The following is a 23,052-nucleotide window of genomic DNA, read 5'->3' as shown; positions in this document are numbered from 1 at the left end:
TCATTTGGAAAACAAAACTGTTCTGGACCAATGAAAAGTGTTATTTTCAAGTCACATGATCCGGGCTTTCATCATTTGGAAACCAAAACTGCTCTGCACCAATGAAAAGTGTTATTTTCAGATCACATGACCAGACGCGCTTACGCTACGGGGCGCGCCCGGCGGCGCTTTCGTTGCGCGATCGTATGCGCTCGGGTGCTTCCGGGTGCGCTTACACTGTGCGTCATATGACGCATCACCCGGCTACGCGCTACGTCACGATGTTGTTTTCGTTCGCGGGAATAGCGCTAACGGGACACTCACCGGTACGCGCCCCGGGGCGCGCCGAAGCACTGCGCTTACCGGTGAGCGCATTGGTACGCGCCCCCCGGGAGCGCTCCGAGGCAAAAAAATAAAAAAAAATAAAAAACTATTACATAATTATACAATATAAAATTCGTTATAAAAAATAATACATTTCATACCTATAGAGATTTGCTAATAAAAAACCTATGCAATTCACTGAAAAAACCATAGGTTTCACACCAGTTATAGTTAGGAATTAGCATTTCAAAAACCTATTAAATTCACTAAAAAAAACATAGGTTTCACACCAGTTATAGTTATCTGGAAGTTTTACTCGCATAAAACCATTGAAATTCCCACGTTATAGTTAGTTGGACTCACTATAACTTGCGCGTGCAATGCACTGCTGATGACGTCACATATTACATCACTCATGACATGGTCAGTGACATCACTCATGATATCACTGATGACACCATCCTTGTGACAGAGTGACGGTCCTTTCACAGTAATGTAACCCTTGAAACACATATTCAAAAATAGAAACTAAAATTTTCAAAAAAATGGAGATACCCATACCAGTTACAACAACCAATTCAATAATTCCACCATCTATATACACATCCACTCATTCATCAACAGTTCTATATAGTCACTCATACATATACTCACTCATCATATGTAGTGATACACCTATACATCCTGTTACACACCGACAGTCATCCAAAAGATACTCTCACACATACTCACACATGCAAATAAACTATTAAACATCCATTTATTTGCATATACAGCTAAACACACACTAACACTTTACTTCTAAGGAAACTTACACATACTTACTCTCTTAAACAATCACTTATAGAAACACATACTAATTTAAATAGGAACTCTTACAATCCCTCACTCTCACATATACTCACTTACATACATCAATATTCACATATACTAGATTAAAACATATGTAGTTACTGATAAAGACACTAGTGAGACAGTCATTCACTCACTAACACACACATGTACACACTCATCCACCCATACAGTCCTGCACATATGCTGTCTTCAAAACACATACAAAGAGAGAGTCAGTCATTCATGCATCTATGTGCTAAGTAATACCCCCACCAAACCATACAAACACTCATACTGATACTAAGAAAAACATCTAATAACCGATATACATACACATGTAGCTACTCACCAACCCATGCAGCCACTTATACACAAAGTGAAACACTAACACATATATTTAAATATTTAAACATTACTCTCTAATATATGTATTCACTAAGATACACTTAATAAACCAGTTAACCAATCAATTCTTTTTTTTAAAAAACATCCATGTAAACACTTATTTAAACATTTATTCTTCCATCAACTTTTACATATACATATATAACACATATTTATTTTTTAAAAAGACACACATTCACTGGATGGTGTCATCAGTGATGTCATGAGTGATGTCACTGACCATGTCATGAGTGATGTAATATGTGACGTCATCAGCAGTGCATTGCACGCGCAAGTTATAGTGAGTCCAACTAACTATAATGTGGGAATTTCAATGGTTTTATGCGAGTAAAACTTACAGCTAACTATAACTGGTGTGAAACCTATGGTTTTTTCAGTGGATATATATATATATATATATATATATATATTTCAAACAAAAACAGGAACCCCTTCGAATTGAAGCCACCCAGGAGATTATTTTGCTCACCAATCTTTATTCAGCACCCTGCCAGCAGGTACTTTCTCGAAGACAAAGGGCTTTCATAAGTTCGTTTCGCCATCGCCAGACGCGTTTCAGGATTAGAGATCCTTTCTTCAGTGGCGCAGGTAAGAGACTTGTAAAAGTGCTGTTCCTTGCACACTTATCAATTTCAAACACCTGCCCCAGTGGGCGCGGCCAACAGGTGGCCTTCTGGGAGTTGAAGTGCGCTCGCAGTATTTCCCTCGTGGGTGCGCTTAAGAAGTCTCGCAATAAAGTTCAATAACAGATGCCAAGTTTTGATGGGGACCTGCCCTGCTTTGTGGGTGCAAAATAGGAGCAATATCATCTGGCACCACCCTGCTGTGGCGCCCGATTACCTCCGGTCCAGTTGCTGCAGCACCACCATGGTGCCGTCGCGGACCTGCCAGGATGCGGTGAGCTTCATTTTCACGACCGGGTTAAGGCCGTCTTAAATTTCAAACAAAAACAGGAACCCCTTCGAATTGAAGCCACCCAGGAGATTATTTTGCTCACCAATCTTTATTCAGCACCCTGCCAGCAGGTACTTTCTCAAGGACAAAGGGCTTTCATAAGTTCGTTTCGCCATCGCCAGACGCCTTTCAGGATTAGAGATCCTTTCTTCAGTGGCGCAGGTAAGAGACTTGTAAAAGCGCTGTTCGTTGTACACTTATCAATTTCAAACACCTGCCCCAGTGGGCGCGGCCAACAGGTGGCCTTCTGGGAGTTGAAGTGCGCTCGCAGTATTTCCCTCGTGGGTGCGCTTAAGAAGTCTCGCAATAAAGTTCAATAACAGATGCCAAGTCTTGATGGGGACCTGCCCCGCTTTGTGGGTGCAAAATAGGAGCAATATCATCTGGCACCACCCTGCTGTGGCGCCCGATTACCTCCGGTCCAGTTGCTGCAGCACCACCATGGTGCCATCGCGGACCCGCCAGGATGCGGTGAGCTTCATTTTCACGACCGGGTTAAGGCCGTCTTAAATTTCAAACAAAAACAGGAACCCCTTCGAATTGAAGCCACACAGGAGATTATTTTGCTCACCAATTTTTATTCAGCACCCTGCCAGCAGGTACTTTCTCAAGGACAAAGGGCTTTCATAAATTTGTTTCGCCATCGCCAGACGCGTTTCAGGATTAGAGATCCTTTCTTCAGTGGCGCAGGTAAGAGACTTGTAAAAGCGCTGTTCGTTGCACACTTATCAATTTCAAACACCTGCCCCAGTGGGCGCGGCCAACAGGTGGCCTTCTGGGAGTTGAAGTGCGCTCGCAGTATTTCCCTCGTGGGTGCGCTTAAGAAGTCTCGCAATAAAGTTCAATAACAGATGCCAAGTCTTGATGGGGACCTGCCCCGCTTTGTGGGTGCAAAATAGGAGCAATATCATCTGGCACCACCCTGCTGTGGCGCCCGATTACCTCCGGTCCAGTTGCTGCAGCACCACCATGGTGCCGCCGCGGACCCGCCAGGATGCGGTGAGCTTCATTTTCACGACCGGGTTAAGGCCGTCTTAAATTTCAAACAAAAACAGGAACCCCTTCGAATTGAAGCCACCCAGGAGATTATTTTGCTCACCAATCTTTATTCAGCACCCTGCCAGCAGGTACTTTCTCAAGGACAAAGGGCTTTCATAAGTTCGTTTCGCCATCGCCAGACGCCTTTCAGGATTAGAGATCCTTTCTTCAGTGGCGCAGGTAAGAGACTTGTAAAAGCGCTGTTCGTTGTACACTTATCAATTTCAAACACCTGCCCCAGTGGGCGCGGCCAACAGGTGGCCTTCTGGGAGTTGAAGTGCGCTCGCAGTATTTCCCTCGTGGGTGCGCTTAAGAAGTCTCGCAATAAAGTTCAATAACAGATGCCAAGTCTTGATGGGGACCTGCCCCGCTTTGTGGGTGCAAAATAGGAGCAATATCATCTGGCACCACCCTGCTGTGGCGCCCGATTACCTCCGGTCCAGTTGCTGCAGCACCACCATGGTGCCATCGCGGACCCGCCAGGATGCGGTGAGCTTCATTTTCACGACCGGGTTAAGGCCGTCTTAAATTTCAAACAAAAACAGGAACCCCTTCGAATTGAAGCCACCCAGGAGATTATTTTGCTCACCAATCTTTATTCAGCACCCTGCCAGCAGGTACTTTCTCAAGGACAAAGGGCTTTCATAAATTTGTTTCGCCATCGCCAGACGCGTTTCAGGATTAGAGATCCTTTCTTCAGTGGCGCAGGTAAGAGACTTGTAAAAGCTCTGTTCGTTGCACACTTATCAATTTCAAACACCTGCCCCAGTGGGCGCGGCCAACAGGTGGCCTTCTGGGAGTTGAAGTGCGCTCGCAGTATTTCCCTCGTGGGTGCGCTTAAGAAGTCTCGCAATAAAGTTCAATAACAGATGCCAAGTCTTGATGGGGACCTGCCCCGCTTTGTGGGTGCAAAATAGGAGCAATATCATCTGGCACCACCCTGCTGTGGCGCCCGATTACCTCCGGTCCAGTTGCTGCAGCACCACCATGGTGCCGCCGCGGACCCGCCAGGATGCGGTGAGCTTCATTTTCACGACCGGGTTAAGGCCGTCTTAAATTTCAAACAAAAACAGGAACCCCTTCGAATTGAAGCCACCCAGGAGATTATTTTGCTCACCAATCTTTATTCAGCACCCTGCCAGCAGGTACTTTCTCAAGGACAAAGGGCTTTCATAAGTTCGTTTCGCCATCGCCAGACGCGTTTCAGGATTAGAGATCCTTTCTTCAGTGGCGCAGGTAAGAGACTTGTAAAAGCGCTGTTCGTTGCACACTTATCAATTTCAAACACCTGCCCCAGTGGGCGCGGCCAACAGGTGGCCTTCTGGGAGTTGAAGTGCGCTCGCAGTATTTCCCTCGTGGGTGCGCTTAAGAAGTCTCGCAATAAAGTTCAATAACAGATGCCAAGTCTTGATGGGGACCTGCCCCGCTTTGTGGGTGCAAAATAGGAGCAATATCATCTGGCACCACCCTGCTGTGGCGCCCGATTACCTCCGGTCCAGTTGCTGCAGCACCACCATGGTGCCGTCGCGGACCCGCCAGGATGCGGTGAGCTTCATTTTCACGACCGGGTTAAGGCCGTCTTAAATTTCAAACAAAAACAGGAACCCCTTCGAATTGAAGCCACCCAGGAGATTATTTTGCTCACCAATCTTTATTCAGCACCCTGCCAGCAGGTGTTTGAAATTGATAAGTGTGCAACGAACAGCGCTTTTACAAGTCTCTTACCTGCGCCACTGAAGAAAGGATCTCTAATCCTGAAACGCGTCTGGCGATGGCGAAACGAACTTATGAAAGCCCTTTGTCCTTGAGAAAGTACCTGCTGGCAGGGTGCTGAATAAAGATTGGTGAGCAAAATAATCTCCTGGGTGGCTTCAATTCGAAGGGGTTCCTGTTTTTGTTTGAAATTTAAGACGGCCTTAACCCGGTCGTGAAAATGAAGCTCACCGCATCCTGGCGGGTCCGCGACGGCACCATGGTGGTGCTGCAGCAACTGGACCGGAGGTAATCGGGCGCCACAGCAGGGTGGTGCCAGATGATATTGCTCCTATTTTGCACCCACAAAGCGGGGCAGGTCCCCATCAAGACTTGGCATCGGTTATTGAACTTTATTGCGAGACTTCTTAAGCGCACCCACGAGGGAAATACTGCGAGCGCACTTCAACTCCCAGAAGGCCACCTGTTGGCCGCGCCCACTGGGGAAGGTGTTTGAAATTGATAAGTGTGCAACGAACAGCGCTTTTACAAGTCTCTTACCTGCGCCACTGAAGAAAGGATCTCTAATCCTGAAACGCGTCTGGCGATGGCGAAACGAACTTATGAAAGCCCTTTGTCCTTGAGAAAGTACCTGCTGGCAGGGTGCTGAATAAAGATTGGTGAGCAAAATAATCTCCTGGGTGGCTTCAATTCGAAGGGGTTCCTGTTTTTGTTTGAAATTTAAGACAGCCTTAACCCGGTCGTGCAAATGAAGCTCACCGCATCCTGGCGGGTCCGCGACGGCACCATGGTGGTGCTGCAGCAACTGGACCGGAGGTAATCGGGCGCCACAGCAGGGTGGTGCCAGATGATATTGCTCCTATTTTGCACCCACAAAGCGGGGCAGGTCCCCATCAAGACTTGGCATCTGTTATTGAACTTTATTGCGAGACTTCTTAAGCGCACCCACGAGGGAAATACTGCGAGCGTTCTTCAACTCCGAGAAGGCCACCTGTTGGCCGCGCCCACTGGGGCAGGTGTTTGAAATTGATAAGTGTGCAACGAACAGCGCTTTTACAAGTCTCTTACCTGCGCCACTGAAGAAAGGATCTCTAATCCTGAAACGCGTCTGGCGATGGCGAAACGATCTTATGAAAGCCCTTTGTCCTTGAGAAAGTACCTGCTGGCAGGGTGCTGAATAAAGATTGGTGAGCAAAATAATCTCCTGGGTGGCTTCAATTCGAAGGGGTTCCTGTTTTTGTTTGAAATTTAAGACGGCCTTAACCCGGTCGTGAAAATGAAGCTCACCGCATCCTGGCGGGTCCGCGACGGCACCATGGTGGTGCTGCAGCAACTGGACCGGAGGTAATCGGGCGCCACAGCAGGGTGGTGCCAGATGATATTGCTCCTATTTTGCACCCACAAAGCGGGGCAGGTCCCCATCAAGACTTGGCATCTGTTATTGAACTTTATTGTGAGACTTCTTAAGCGCACCCACGAGGGAAATACTGTGAGCGCACTTCAACTCCCAGAAGGCCACCTGTTGGCCGCGCCCACTGGGGCAGGTGTTTGAAATTGATAAGTGTGCAACGAACAGCGCTTTTACAAGTCTCTTACCTGCGCCACTGAAGAAAGGATCTCTAATCCTGAAACGCGTCTGGCGATGGCGAAACGAACTTATGAAAGCCCTTTGTCCTTGAGAAAGTACCTGCTGGCAGGGTGCTGAATAAAGATTGGTGAGCAAAATAATCTCCTGGGTGGCTTCAATTCGAAGGGGTTCCTGTTTTTGTTTGAAATATATATATATTATATATATATATATATATATCCCCAAGCACTTTGTTACTTCATCGCTGAGCTCCAAGTCTCTTTTATGCGGTGAGCACACAGTGGGGTAGCGAACCTCTCTTGCACCCAAACACAATGACCCACTCCTCAGCATGTGTATGGCTGCTGAATAAAGAGAACAAGCTGTGGCTCCAGTTGCACAAAGCCTGTTTATTCTAACAAGTGCAGCAACAACATCCCAATGCATTTCGGAGCACCAAGCTCCATGATCACTTGTATAATGATCAGGAAGCAAACGTAAACCGACCCGTGATCAAGGAGCTTGGACCTTTGAAACGCGTCAGGATGTTTGTTAATGGACTTGTTTTAATAAAGACGCTTTGTACAATTGGAGCCGCAGCGTGTTCTCTTTATTCAGCGGTCATACACGATATGCTGAGAAGGTAGACCATTGTGTGTGTGTGTGTGTATGTGTGTGTATATATGTATGTAAATGTTTCCTTTTTGGCTACTCATTGTATCTTTAGCTATTTCGATTGTTATTTGTCCTTTAAGTATTTTGAAACAACTTCCTTTTGGATCATCCGACACAGAACCTATTGATCTCCTTGACTCTTTTTGCCATCCTCATTTCAGGGAAAGCTTGGTGCTCACTGATTATCATCAGCACAATCTACATCATCGATCAAGATCTACACTGGTTGCTAAAGGAGATTTTTTCTTCTTATAGATTTTGCCTCCTAGCTGTGACCCTCTAAAAGAGACAGCTTTAGTCTTCTGGGTTGGGTGTGTTTCCAAAATACACAGCTAACTCACAATGAAACACAGTGAAAATCAGAGGGTCAGTTTTGAGTGGAAAAATATGAGCTGTCCAAGTTGTGTTGTGGGCAGTTTCCTGTCACTGGAACAAGGTCCATGTAATATATTGGGAGACACATAGGAACGCTGGGTGGGAGGACATTTGCAGATCCCCTTAGATTACGGACCATTGCTTCACATAAATGTGAGGAAAATGTGTGTTTTAGCCTAAGTTTAAGGTTTGCTAGGTCTTCTAGGAAAAAACAACCTGTAAGAACCATACACATCACACCACTTCGGACTTCTTTAAGTGTCTAGTTTTCTGAAATGTCTATGTATGGTTAGTTTGTCTAAGTGGCAGCTAAGCTAGGGCCCAAACTCCACACCTACCTGCATTTCAAAAAATGTGTTTATTTTGCTGTGTGAAATTTGATGACTCCAGATCGTGTTTTTGGTCATTTTCTGTCACAGTCCGTAAACCCAGCCACGAATGTTGGCAGGGGTGTAGCTTCAGGGCGTGATATTTGGGGTATTACACCACCCTAACAAATGCATTTTCCGATAAATTGTTGGGTACATGTGCTTGCAGTAGGGCATGGTGAGATGTCTGTTGGATTTCACCAGCAATATTTACATGCACACTGACAAAAACGCACACACTCTCTCCCTCTCTGTTTTGAAAGTCCTAAAAACTGTTGGTTATTTTACAAAATATTGTGCTTTCTCTCTTAGTACTCCTACCAATCGCACTCCTCTCTCTTTCCACTGCCACTTAAACACCTCTCATGCATCCAGCTTGTTGTGTAATGTCGTTTAACATTTTATGGCAGCCTGATTGATGGAAAATCCAAAGCTCACAACACCCCAGACTTAGTGACTAAGCTATGCCCCTGCATGTTGGGTACACAATTTAATCTGGAGATGTGTGGGAACACAGACTAGCAGAACATGTGTTACTACCAATTGAATTTCTTTATATTTGTGGATTCCAAATGTAAACCAGTATGCCAGAAAGAAGATGTTTTGAAGAATGCCCTCTGAAGAACATGATAGTATGGGTGTAGGAAAGTGCCCTTTTCGACATGGTCACCCCTACTTTTTGCCTGGTAGTTGATGTGTTATCAACTGGAAGCGCACTGGGTTCCTGCTAACCAGGCCCCCAGCGCCAGATCTCTTTTCCAAAAGTGTGCAATTGCTAATCCAGTTGGCAATACCTTTATTACACTCTGAAAATCTCTAGTAAATGGCACCATTGGAACCTAGAGCCTGAGGTACTAAAGAGGGTCCCCAAGAGCTGCGCACAAATTTTGCCACCCTAAGAGACCCCTCACCAAGATCATGTAAACTGCCACTGCAGACAAAAGTGAAAATATGACATGGCACACAGCTTGTGAGCCAAGCCTGGCAACAATGCATGAAGTATAAGTAAGTCACCCCTACAGCAGGCTTTACCGCCCTAAGGCAGGGCGCACTGTACTTAATGTGAGGGCATATCTGCATGAGTGAATATGTCCAGTTGCTGGTAAGTTCCATTACTGGCAGTAAAACTGATCAAGGAGGCCATTTAAAGCATGGGCTGCACACTGGTGAAAACGAGCTCCCAAGCTACATTTTAGCTTCACTGAAAATTGGGATGTTTGGTACCATTTTGTATTAATAAACCCACACTGATGCCAGTGTCTGATTTAGTAATACATGCACACAGAGGGCACCTTAGAGGTGCCCCTGAAAACCTACCAGCTACTGGTGAACTGACTGACTGGTTTTCACCAACCTGCCTCCAAAGATGAGCTTCAAGGGTGAGGGTCTTTGCTGTCAGGGGGGACAGAAACCAAGTCTGCTAAAGCAGGGGGTGTTTTTACCTCCTCCCACCAGATGACCGGCAGATTAGCATTCCAAGGCAGGGGAGATTCAAAGGGCATACAGAGAAGAAGCCAACCCCCTTTGTCCAGAGCCACTTGGTACCTGGACAGGAGGGAAAGGGGCAATTGTTCAAAGTCAGCCATCTTGGTGATAGAAAAATCAGGAATTCTGGGATAGGGTTAAAACCGCCTCCCCAAAAAGTGGTCATAAAGGGGACATACTAACCTCAAGTTAGGTAGCCCATTGGCTACTACCGAGCACTCCACTGATACCACTAAATTCAGTATTTAGGTGAGACTCCGGCACCAGAGAATCAGATCCTGCCACCCAAAAGAATACAGACCAAAGAGCCATGAAAGCAAGGACAGCAGAAGAAGCAAATGACTTGACATCAGCCCTGCCGGCCTGTTCGCCTATTCTCGACAATAGCGCAAGAGTCATCTCGCCCTGCAAGCTGTTGATCATTCAAAGCTTGGGAGGAACTGCCAATGCATCTACGAAGACATAGGAACTCCCATGAAGAAGTGGAACTGTCCCCCTGCATCTTGCAGGTGTCGAAGACTAAGCTGTGAGGCTCCAAGACTGAGAAAACCTGACACCCGAAAGCACCACTGCACCCGAGCTGACTAGCCCAAGCTGAAGTGGCCAAACACTGCCAATGTGTTCCCCCGACTCTCCAGACCCAAAGCCCACCTGCGGTTACCCCACTGTGGACGTCGCCTGCCACATCTGTTCACATGCCCCATCTACCACGACCGCTCCCGGTGATGAAAACCTGATGCCTAAATACACCTCTGTACCCGTTGCTCCTGGCCCATGGAGAAGACGACCAAAGATATCCCCCGTCCCCGAGCATCATGAGGTCTGAGCCCCTCTGCTGGTTCATCCCAAACTGTCTCCCAGTCCGACACTGCAGCATCTGCTCATGAGGATCGATCCCTGTAGACGTGCATTGGGTACCCAATGATGTTTTGCACCACTGCACCTGGCTGCCCTCATGCCACTGGAGGTGACCTGCTGGTGCTGCCTTGGACCTTGTCTCATTCTCACCTCAAGTCCCGGAGATTGGTCTCATAAGTTGCTGCAAAAATCTTGTATGCCATTTTTGTTTTTTGTTCCATAGGATAACATCACAGCCTCTGAAAAATGCACTACTTATCAACTGTTTAAATGCAAATGTATTTCACTTGCAAAAAGGACTTACGTGATCGTATTGATTCGTGTGCCGCAATATATATAAAGATACGTGTTATTTTTATAAATTGGTGTGGCTCTCCTTATTGAGTTGTGTGCTTTATTTATTGACTATTGTGTGTATGTGTATTTGTTTATGTCTAACACTCCTCTCTGATAAACCTAACACAGCTCGACCACATTGCGCCGTACAAGAACACCTTGGGATTGCTAGCGTAAGCCCTCGTCCACTCGTACTGGAATACTTGGACTCTGCACAGTACATCTCGTTTTTAAATACTACATAAAGAGCCGGTTTCCTACAATGGGTAACCACAAATTCGGAGGTGTGCAAATAACAACTGTTCTTAAACTCAGTTTATTGTGTACATTGGTACGCTATGTGTATATGTCTAGTACATGACTCATCCAGGAGGATATCCTGGCACTGAAGCTGGTATTGCATGGGCTGAGGAAGAACTAGGTGAAATGCCAGGTCTTTAGCTCTTTACTGAGGAGGTGCTTCAGATGTGCAAGGTAGATTGCATTGGTGAGCGGTGACCCTCAACATTAGAGGGTCATCGAGCCGAGCGCCAAACACAGTAGCAGGCTCTGTAATAAATCACTAGGGCCCCGATGTAGGTAAAATAGATTTACCGATTTTAAATTACCGAATCATACCGATTCGGTAATTAAAAATCGGTAAATCTAAGGGGTTGAGATGTAGGAACATCCAGATGTTCCTGCTACCGAATCGGTAAAAATCGGTATTTACCGATTCTGTAAATACCGACCGGTAATGTCCCATTCATTCCTATGGGCTTTGAAGCCCATAGGAATGAATGGGGCATTACCGGTCGGTATTTACAGAATCGGTAAATACCGATTTTGACAAGGGTGCAGGGGGTGTCACTTTGACACCCTCCTGCACCCCCAAAAAAGATTCGGGGGCCATGTGGCAGGCATACCTGCCCTAAGGGCAGGTCTGCCTGTCATATGGCACAGGTGTGCATGCACACATGTGCATGCACACCGGAATCGGTTTTTTACCATGAAGTTGGATTTCATGGTAAAATACCGATTCTGTAAGGCTTGTGGGACTCAGAAGAGTCCCACCTACATCTCATTGTTACCGAATCGGTAAAAATACCGATTCGGTATTTTACAGATTCGGTAAATTTACCGATCGGTAAATTTTCCAAATCTGTAAAATATGTGGACCTACATACCATTTTGTGAATCTCGGTCGGTAACGGCCGAAAATACCGATTTTCGGCCGTTACCGACCGACCTACATCCGGCCCTAGGTCTTTAGGCTCAAATTCCAAAGCTCTCAACATGGATTGCTAACAGATTTTATAATGGACCGTGACTGGGCTCTGGAATCAAGGCTGTCAGTGGGCCAACTGGCAAAAATAGAATGGAAAATGTACTTACCTTTACCATGCTTCCTCATATTGATTGTAGTCCGCACAAATGCTTCTGGAGCCTGAGCAAGTTCCCCTCTCCAATTCCCAATGCTGTTTGGGCAATGGCCCTGCCTTCAAACACAGCTCAGGCTGGGAGCAGTGAAAAATAAAATGGTAATCTGTTTTGCTGCCATTTTATTTTACACTTTGCACTGCAGCTGGGGTGGGGACCCTCCTCCGCTCTAATGGGGGGGCTGGTAACTCATGTGTATGTAGGGGGTATATGTGATGAGGAGTACGGCCGAGCAGAGGTGTCTGATAGGTTTATGGAAGTTTATGCAGTTGTTGAGGGACGTGGGGCAAATATTGTGTAAGGCTGTGTATATGTCCATGAGGAATTTGAAGAATGCTTGTTTGTGGATTGGGGCAACTGGAGTTCATTGAGGTGCAGGGTGATGCAAGTGCAGGGTGGGGGGTTGAGGGTGAGCTTTGCTGCTGACTTTTGTATGGTCAGGAGGCCTTTGGTCAGTTGAGCGTTCAGAAATAGATGGTTTTCCTTCATACCCATTTTTCATTCCTTATATTTTACCATAGGAATTGCTGTAAAGTTGGTATACAATGATAACTCATTGTAAGGTGCAACTCAGTTGTTGGCTCTGGGTATCACATCTTTTTGGAGAACTTACAAAAAAGGGACCAGAAGGGTCTATCGGACATAATTGTATATTGCTTTTTTAAATCAGCCTTCGTGACACAAAATTAGAGACAAAAGCATTGTCAAATGTGGCTGTTTTTTCTTACTCGTTTTCCATATATTTTAAAATATTACTCCATGTATATAATACAAATATATATGTATATAGGTTGATACTTAGACAGAAATATGACTATGGGCCTAATTACGATGTTGGTTAGTCAGCCTCGGCCCACTTGTCGGAGGCTTGCCGACCGACATGGTAGATATACAATCCGACGGCTGAATTATAATGTCGATGGTCGGAGTGTAAACAGGCCAGGGAAACCGACTGGGTTCCGATGGGCTCAAGGAGCCTGTTGGCCAATTGGAAGGCATTCATAATCCCTTTAGGATGGCATTTTCGCCGTCTGGATTATGATGTCGGTTTCCGACAGCCTTTCCATGTCTGCCTTTCAGACATGGAAAGGGTGTCGGAGAGCAACTTTGGGGGCTTCTAGCAGGGCCCCCTTTCTCCCTTGGCCCTCCAGTTGAGGCCCTGCCCCCCTTCACATCCCTGCATCATGTGGCAGGCACCATGAGGTGCCTGCACCTGGTGCAGGGCTGTGCAAAAACGTCAATTTTACAATTGGAACTTGTGCTGCATGCAGTTTCGGACTGCGCACAAGCTCCTATTGTAAACTGGAAGTTTGCAACAGCACCATGTGCGGTCGCATCCTAATTCAGTATGCAGTAATTCGGTATGTGGTTCCCTAACCGAAACAGTGTCTGGCCCGACATCGCAATGAGAGCCTATCTATAAAGCTTATGGGTCTTTAAATATATGTATATATTTAGATGTGTGTATGTCTATATACAATCAATATATTTACTTTTTATTAAAAACGTATAAAATCATATATACATACAAAAATAAATAAGTATAAAATAATAGAAACACAACAAAAATACATTAAATAAAATAAAAAAAAAGAAACACATTTCCTTTCCCTCCACTCTCTCACTCACCCACACCTTTCTGTCCCCTATGGGCTCCCAAACATGCTTTTCAAACTCTTCCTTCTTTTCTATCCGATTCATCCCGCTAACAGGCACACATCACAACCACTCCCAATAACATTTTACATGTTCCATGTATTAATAACCTTCAAATAATGCATTCCTATTCAAAATAGAAGAGTAAATGCTTGAGAGCTTAACAGTACAAAGATAACACAACTAATTCTACTAGGAAAAGGAAACACATATTACCAACCTACTACTTTTTTACCTCTATGCTTGGGTTACGGACTAGTGTGCTACTCGCTACAAAGCAATTCAATGCCTTGTCAGTAGTAATGCCCACATAAATACAATTTACATTTACAATAACATAATACGACACTATCTAAATTGCACTGCATCAGTAACCGATCATTTGACCTCCTGCAGAACCTCCTGACACCAACAATATTATTGCATGAATGAATTGCATACCTTTGGAATACTGTAGCCATAAAACTCTGTGTCCCGAGTGATGGAGTGTAGAAGAGCCATAGGCACTATGTCAACAAAGCGTTGTATCTCCAAAATCACAGCATTTGTGTATGTCATCTTCAATCGATCATCAATGCTGGGAAGGCGCCCGGGTCCAACCACATCATCAATCTCCTGCTGAACCTTGGCTGGAAGACCAAAAGCAAGACAAGAATTTTAATTTTCCAGACAATGGCTTCAAGCAGTTTTGACCTAAACTTTCTACTCAAAGAGAGAATCTGACCAGGAACAAACATGTGTCTGGAACTCTAAATATAATTTCCTTTAAGGTCTTTATTATTTGAATAGTCTGAGCTTTTTTTAATTTGTATTTTTCACATCAATTCAATTTAGTTTTTACTTGTTACGGAACGGAGGTCCACAAAAGTACACCAGTACAGTAAAAAACATGCTTTAAATACTTTTTTTTTAAAATACACCAATAAATAAAAACAGAGAAAAGAAAGAAAAACATACTTTGTAAAGGATACAAAATTCTACATTGGCCAACCAACAAACATTACTCATACCAACTAAACTCTTTAAGAATTTCCTAATAAACGTCCAGAAATGTTTTAAAAAATTGAAATATTCTATGGCAAACCATTTCATTTGGTGGGGAAAAGACAAAAGATCGTGCCCCCTGATTAGAATGAATATTACATTTGATAAATGAGGGTCTTTAAAACATGCGCCTTGCCCTTAGAAGTTCCGGACACACAAATAGCATGTGATTAAGATCCTGAATTTGAGAAAAGCACAATTCACAGATTCTCTCCTCTCTAGGAGTTTTTTCCCAAATGCCCGTCAATTCTCTCAAGGGCAACAGGTTGGTTCTTAAGAGTAGTATCAACCTTCGAATTCTATGTGGAACATTCCATGATAGATAGGGCTGGGGTCTACTCCCCATCGCACTCACACAGATCACCTCATTGCGGGCTTTAGGTTGACTTAAGGCTCTGTCTCTTACCGTACTAATCGTGCTTACGGACTTTTTTAGGAATTACTTCAATACAGGCTTTGGCATGGGTGACTCACAATTTAAACTAAGCCCAAATGAGTCGTTTGCATAGGCAAATGTTCTGAAGAAAGCTGATTTATCTTTTAGTTCACAAAGATTTCCATCTTCAAGGGGGCCCTGAGGGTGCCCTCACCACCCCCCCCCCCCCCCAAAGAGGGAGTTCCCCCACCTCAGGACCGCTGCCAAGGATAAAGTATAGGAAGAGACTAGATGGAATTCCAAGCGTAGAACAGGCTTTGGCATGGGTGTATCACAATTTAAACTAAGCCCAAATGAGTCATTTGCGTAGGCAAATGATCTGAAGAAAGCTGATTTATCTTTTAGTTTAACAAAGATTTCCATCTTCAAGCGGCCCGGAGGGTGCCCTCACCACCCCCCCCCCCCCCAAAGAGGGAGTTCCCCCACCTCAGGACTGCTGCCAAGGGTGAAGTATAAGAAGAGACTGGATTGAATTCCAAGCTCAGAACATGTGGGGCAACCAAAGAACTTAAATTACAAATTTGGCGGAAAAATTGGCCTTCAGCCTTATCAAAGGCAAGCCAGTAATACCTGTCCTGTACTTCTGCAGCATATGTTAATGTAGGAGGGATTTTAACCTTAAATACTGACTGAACATGATTAAAATGGCGTCTCCCTCAGGTTTTATAAATTCTGTTTAAAGCTCCAGCCTGGGTGGCGTTTGCTATGCTCTGAGTCTCGCCCGTTTTTTAAAAAAACCTTCCCCAGATAGAGATACGAATTGACCAATTCAAGGTCTTCCTGCCCCAACAACCACTTATACCCTTTCTTTATTCTGAGACCTTTCTTGCGAAAGACTAACATTTTCCTTTTAGCAATGCTGATTTTCAGAAAATGGTCCTCCGCATATTTGGTAAGGGCATCTAGACAACGCTGCAAGCCAATAGGAGTTAAATCGAAAATTTCATCTGCATATAGTAGAGAACCAATGGACATTGTACTAATTCTAGGGGCATACCCCCTCACTGAGTTTAATTTGCCAGGGAGGTCACACATATATATATATAAGGAAAACAAAAGAGGGGCCCACAGGCAACCCTGCTTAAGACTGTTAAATGTCTTAATCCTACAAGATAACCCCTGCGAGCCTCCCATCATCACTTGACATCACTTGTAATTCTATTATAAGGCCCAGGAGGTGGTATGGCATACCAAGATGGGAAAGCTTTCTCCACAGCGTCTGGCGATCCACTTTATCAAATACCGTGGGGAAATCAATGAATGCTGCATAGACCAACATGCTTTGTGAGAAGACATATATTTCTCTACGATGGTCTGGACAGCCGCGATGTTATCCAGCGTTCCATGGTTCTTTCCGAAACCTGCCTGTTCTGGTGGTAAGATTTTCTGATCATGGGCCCATTGCTGCAAATGCTGAAGTATACTTTTTGCAAATACTTTGCCAGAAGCATCCAGCAGCGCAATCTGTATGAAGCTAGTAGGTGACCTTTTTGGGCCCTTTTTGAACAACGGAACTATAATACTCCCCTTCCGAGAGGAGGGAATACTAATCGTTCGAAAATAGGAGTTAAACAATGGCGCCAGAAAGGCTCCCCATGCAGCTGGTTCTTTTTTAAATAGCATAATTGGGATACCATCCGGTCCTTGTGTGCCGGAGGTTCTGGCATTATTTATATAGCCTATCACTTCATCCCTTGGCGGGGGACCATATTCAATGAAGACAGAGTCCTCTATTACAGGCATCTGAAAAAGCACTGAGCTGTTAAGTTGATATAATAGTAAAATATGGTCCACCCAGTCACTTTCTGGGATCGGAATGGGGAGTGCCCTCTGTCTAGAATCACAGTATTCTGCAATCAAGGGCCAATACTTTTTTGAATCTTTGGCTCTCATGGCTTCCCTCAACCCAATCCATTTAGCATCCATCTCGTTTCTCTTTACTCTGAGTTTATAACGACTTGTAACTCGCTTAAGGCGATTAATTTCCTGTTGCATACCCGTGGAAAATTGCTGATGTTGTTTTCGAACTAAATGGTTAATTTCTTGATTTAGTGCCTTCAGAAAAGGGGTGCCCTGATTTACCCTACGGGGACCAGTGGAATCTGAGCTCACATTTTTTATCTCTCTCATTTGGGCCTCAAAGAATTGTGTAATATTAGCAAAAACATGGCCCTGCTGTTCTGAAAAAGTTTTCTTCACAATCGCACCTACCTCTGTGGTATTGTTTTGCGTCCAAAATGAACGACCATTAGCTTTATTAAAAACCACCGAGCCCTGGCACAAGTGCCCTTGATTCAGTGCAGGTAGATTAAAGGCCAAAGTCAAGCTTATTACACTGTGATCACTCCATACTGACGGGGAAACCTCTAGATTTTCACAGGCCCCAAACATTTGATAGGAAACAACTACATAGTCCAATAGGCTTTGTGTGCGATGGGATTTAAAAGTAAATTGTGCTGTTTTATCGACTGGCATCCTCCCGGTTAGAATAACCAAGTCTGCACTTCTAATGCTATCAGGCAGGAGGAATCCCCATTTATCAGTTTTTATTTTGTCCGGTAAAGAGGAGTCAGGAATATCCCAGATTTCCTCTTTATCTGGGTTAGCATAAATTTCCTGCGCAGAATTGGAAATTTTTGCATTTAGATCTCCCACTAATACCACTAAGTGGCATTCTTCCATGGTAGCTATCTCAATAATTACTAGGAAGAAGGTGGGCCTGCCTGACTCTCCCAAACATGCCTGCTTCAGGAAAATACAGAGATTTGATGGATGGTAAAAATCTTTCTGATTCCAATTAATCGAATTCTTAAGCAGAATGGAGACCCCCCCCCCCCCACTAGCATGTCCCCTTTCGGAGTGCTTGGCATAACAAGAGAAAGTGAAAAAACCATCACAATCAATATCTTTGCACAACCAGGTTTCTTGTAGGCATATAATCAGAGGATTTAAAGATTTTAAGAAGTTTAATTTTTCCTCGTTGTGACCCAAGCCAGCCATATTCCAGGACAGAAGTAACCCCCCCCCCCCCCCCGGCTACCTCAGAGGGGCGCTTCCTTCTACATCTGGACAGTTGATATTCAAGGCTTTTGCTACCCAACTCCACTGGGCTAAATCATCTTCTGTGTTAGGGTCCTGACTCGCAACTACAGAATCAGGCACCAGATTTATTAAGCGGCCCTTTTTATTCAGCGAGACCATGATATTTTTGGCGTTACCCAAAGGGTACTCAAAGCCAGGGCCCATAGAGTCTAACACCACAGAATTACCGGCCCTCAGAGCTTTTAAGCGCACAATTGTACCACACATGGTAGAATATTCCTCAGAATTTTATACAGATATTATATCTAGCCCTCGTTTTAAAAAGTGCTCACAGTTCTGTCTGACCAAATTGGCCACTAACAAGGAGCAGAAGGTAACTCTGGAGAAGGAAACATTCTCATGCTGAATAATATTCACATTTAAAATATGCCTGCTTTCTAACACAGTGCCTCTATTTCGGAAAAAAGTTTGAGAATGAATCCTCTATTTATCGGATCGGATTCAGTCTCACATAACCAAGTAAGAACCACTATGGGCGAGGAAGCATTCTGCACCACATTGTCTTTCTTTACAGCATCTCTTTGTGGAATCCATAGAGGCACCCTATCACCATTATAAACCCCCTGTACCTCCACGTTGGACTTGATCTGCGTTTGAGGCCCCACCTCTAGGTTACCATCTTGTCTAGCCCCCAGAGCTCTGGACCATGTTTGATATATAGGAACCCTACCTCCCAGTACTGTTCCCCTTCCCAAAGGATCGCCCCCCTCACTGAGCTGAAGAGGATGAGGTACTAGCAGAGACTGCAGGGGAAGACTTGATGGAGCTGCTGCTGTTCCAGTAGCCCCCACTCTCCCAATAGGAGACAGATGTACTGTAACGGGGTTCCTGGGTACACTTTCCCCAATTAGCAGTTTAGGATCACCCTCCTCTATTATAGTCTGAACAATGCTCTGGCTATCTGGGGTCTGTGAAAAATGCAATTTTGACACTTTTCGTTTAGGGAATCGTCTTGTCCTTTTTTTGTTTATTTTTCCTATTTTCCCCTTTGCGGTTTGTTGCAGGCTCCCCCTCTTCCCTGTTTTTGATCCTATTTTCACTGAAGAATTGGGGGGTTTGGGCCTGTAAGGCAGATGGAGTTGGGGCCTCCCCCTCTGTCTCTCCCCACCTTTTTGCCCAACATAACCCTTCATTTTCTCCGCTTCCTCAATGGCTCCACTGGCCCCCTTTTTTCCCTTAATGAACAAAGGATAAGGTTTTAGTGTGATGTTTCCCAAAGGGGGACCCACTGCAGCCTCCTCAAAGAGTGAGCTTAAACAGAGCTCCTCATTTTCAAGATTTTCAGAAAGGTTCAGTCAGGGACAATGAGGAGGGAGGTGTTCCTGCTTGCACAGACACATCTCTCTGCTCTCCCCGAGGAGCGAGTAAGGGGGGGGGCCTAACATTTGTTTGTTCTTCAGGTCGCGCAGGTATATTAGAGGGGGGAATAATGGTGTCCAATGTTTTTACTTTTTGCACTTCAAACAACATTACGTAGATCATTTCCAGCATTTGATCTGAGCTTAAGACAGATTTCTCCAGTAAAGACAGAATGGAACTTAATAGTCTTTCGATACAAACAAAATATCACCATCCCTCTCATTACCCACCTTTGGTTGTGAACAAGGCAGGAATACATCATGAGCATCATAGACAGACTCCAGAGAATTACTGTTCAAGAGACTTGTACTACAATATAAAAGAGGCAAAGAGAGACGCCTAGGGGAGGAGCTTACAATAGGAGTATTCTTTTCCCTCAGACTGCTCATTGGATAACCATCCTTCACAGCGTGAGCGTGAGGGGCTCCCCAGCCCCTTGTTTGAGCTTCAATGTCAATGTCTGGGAGTGTAAAGTCTTCCCGTGGATCAAATTTTCCACAAACTGAAGCCTTATCCACCATTGCAGGGACATCCCTCCAGGCATCCTCCCGGGATCCTCTAGCGCACCCTCATCACTGGATCCCTTGCCGGTGTTCCTCTCCTCCATGGGGCAACAAATAAAGCCGCAGTCTTACTGTTTGGTTTTTCCCTGTTCACAGAGATGATTTGCTGACTCTGCTGGCTAAGAAGATGATCTGAACTCATCTTTGCGTGCAAGGCAGCACCCGATGCAACGGATGTACCGACAACAGAGTGCTCCATTTTTGATAGGTTCAAAGAGATGTGTTGGCTCTGTTGAGACTGTTGCGACCGTGGATTGAATGGTTAAGACATAAACCAGGACCCAGATTTGCACGTGAAGAGGTGTCAGGTGAAAAACGACTTGAGCCATCTTCCGCGCCTGATATTGTCTGGGCCCTCGGCCCTTCACAGGACATTATCAAGCTCCCCGCAGGACCAGAAGGGTTTTCCCGAGCTTCACTTGAAGACGGGAGGGGCGGCGTTACTACGGCGAACTTGGAAAACAAACTTTCTTGCCCCAATGTTACCTCCACGGGAGCAGTCCGGGGAACTTTCCGAAAGAAACCCGTGATGGTTGGGTGAGATTTATAGCAAAGGTGCTGTAGATTTCTGGTTCCGCTATATGATCCCCTCAATTTACTTGTACAACTAGGAGAAGAGGCAAGTACACGTCCAGAGCGTAATTTTCTAGAAGTCATCTCACGCACAGGGTAGAAACTTTTGCCTCTCACCACCACCTCCGCTCAATTGATTATTCAATAATTTTGTGCTCATAAAATGCCCCCCTGCAGCACAAACACCTGGTGTTGCAACTGTAGCTGTTGACCAGCAGATAATCAGAGATAAGCAGAGATAATGCCGCAGGAGAAAGACACAAAGCAGCTGGGTCTGATGCCGGTGCAAATTCCAGGGGCTTTTTTCTCCCAGCGACCCAGAAGTATCACTGAGCATCACTTACAGCACCGCTCAGCACAGCTCCCAACAACTCCCAACAGCTTCTCTCCCATTTATGTTCCCAATCAGTTCTGCTCTAGCTCTGTCCCTGGCGGGTGCAATAGTAGTTGATAGTTAATTGATATAATTGAAATATGAGAGGACACACTCGCCTGCTGTGCTCCCCTTAATGCCTCTTTGCACCGGTAAAGCCCCCTGCACTGTGGAGTAGAGTGCCCTGTATCAAAGGAGCTCTGAGTCAATGGTGCAGCTCCTCACAGCTCCTTGCCTCCAGCCTCCAGTAACTCCTTGCGAGTAACTCCTTGCCAGTGAAGTGCCCCCCTTTGTGTGGGCTAGGCGGGCGGGCAGGTGAGGCAGCTGAATTGAAGCCCCGGAAGGTATCAGTAGCAGCAGGGGTAGCGGGGGAGCCTGTGTGTCGGTGGCGTCCCTCCTACCCACACGCTCATCTATAATGTGGCAGCGCCAAACTGCGGGACTTCTGCAGTCGACTGCAGAACCTCTCCACGCCTCTCCAAGGATGCGGGCAGAAAAGCGGGCGTGAATCACAGTCGTGGTCGCAGGCCCCCGGAGGGATTAACAACACCCCCGTAACACCGCAGCGCCAACTCACTTGCTCTCCGGAGGGACAGCAGCAGCTCCGTGACTCCACAGCACCGACCGCAACGCACTCTCATCCAAACAGGAAACAGCTGAAGCGGCCATGAGAAGTGTTGCTATTTGTAAGAACGTTGTTCACATATATAACTTTTCTTGAAAATGAGAAGGGAAAGAAAATTGAGATGAATTTGATAATACAATTTAAATACCTATAACAATCTGGAGGCAACCTCTCTGAAGGTTGGGAGGGGCACCAGGCAGGGTTATCCCCTCTCGCCGCTCCTGTTTGCTCTAGCCATTGATCCTTTGGCACTTCCCCTGCATAAAGGATTAGAGCCATGGGGAATTCGAGTGGGGGTTCCATGCATGTTATTTCCCTTTATGCGGATGACGGGCTGGTGTATGTCCGCTCCCCCTGCCAGGTGGTGCCGATCTTAATCGGACTTCTCAGTGGCTTTGGTAAGGTCTGGTTAAGTTCAGGAAATTACTTTTGTTTCCACTTGGCAGTCTGATTGGGGTGCCCACTGCCAGGTTGCCTGGGCTCAACCTCCACTGGAAAAATGAGGGCTTAAGATGAATATAGAATGCTATAACATTGTGTTCTACTACAACGCGGTCGTTACAACGACTGTGTTGTTAGAACGTGATACCTTTACATCGCAAGTAATTATTTCGACTTGCAGTAGGGGGCACGCTGGACTTAGGAATAGTATAATTTACTATTCCAACTCCAGGCTGCGCAACAGTTGGGAAGGTGTTGGAATAGTAAATTATACTATTTTTAGGTAAGAGCGCCCCCTACAGCAAGTCGATCTAATGCCTTGCGATGTAAAGGCATCAAGTTCTAACAACGCAGTCGTTGAAACGACCCCATTGTAATAGTTACGCGATGTGATGACAGCGTTGTGAACGCTGTTTCCCGCTTTAGGTACTTGGGCATATGGGTAGCCCACACTGAGGATGTGTTCATGCGTCTGGATGAAGATAGAGTTGTAGCAGGCCTTAAGGCCTCTGTGGTATTCTGGAATAGATTCTCCTTGTCGGTGATAGAC

At 45.4% G+C, this 23,052-nt stretch overlaps 1 protein-coding gene across 6 annotated transcripts in view; it reads right to left on the bottom strand.

Annotated features, from left to right (window-relative positions):
- Nucleotides 1-23,052, bottom strand: part of LOC144782023 (cytochrome P450 2G1-like) — a 701,349-nt gene that overhangs the window by 57,708 nt on the left and 620,589 nt on the right. For all 6 annotated transcript variants that reach the window (XM_078661140.1, XM_078661139.1, XM_078661142.1 and 3 more), the window contains one exon: nt 14,428-14,615. In XM_078661140.1, coding sequence (XP_078517266.1) covers nt 14,428-14,615 — 188 coding nt within the window. The remainder of the gene's footprint in view (nt 1-14,427; nt 14,616-23,052) is intronic.

This window comes from Lissotriton helveticus, chromosome 9, assembly GCF_964261635.1.
Source record: "Lissotriton helveticus chromosome 9, aLisHel1.1, whole genome shotgun sequence".
Lineage (NCBI taxonomy): Eukaryota > Metazoa > Chordata > Amphibia > Caudata > Salamandridae > Lissotriton > Lissotriton helveticus.
This window is presented reverse-complemented; position numbering and strand designations above follow the sequence as displayed.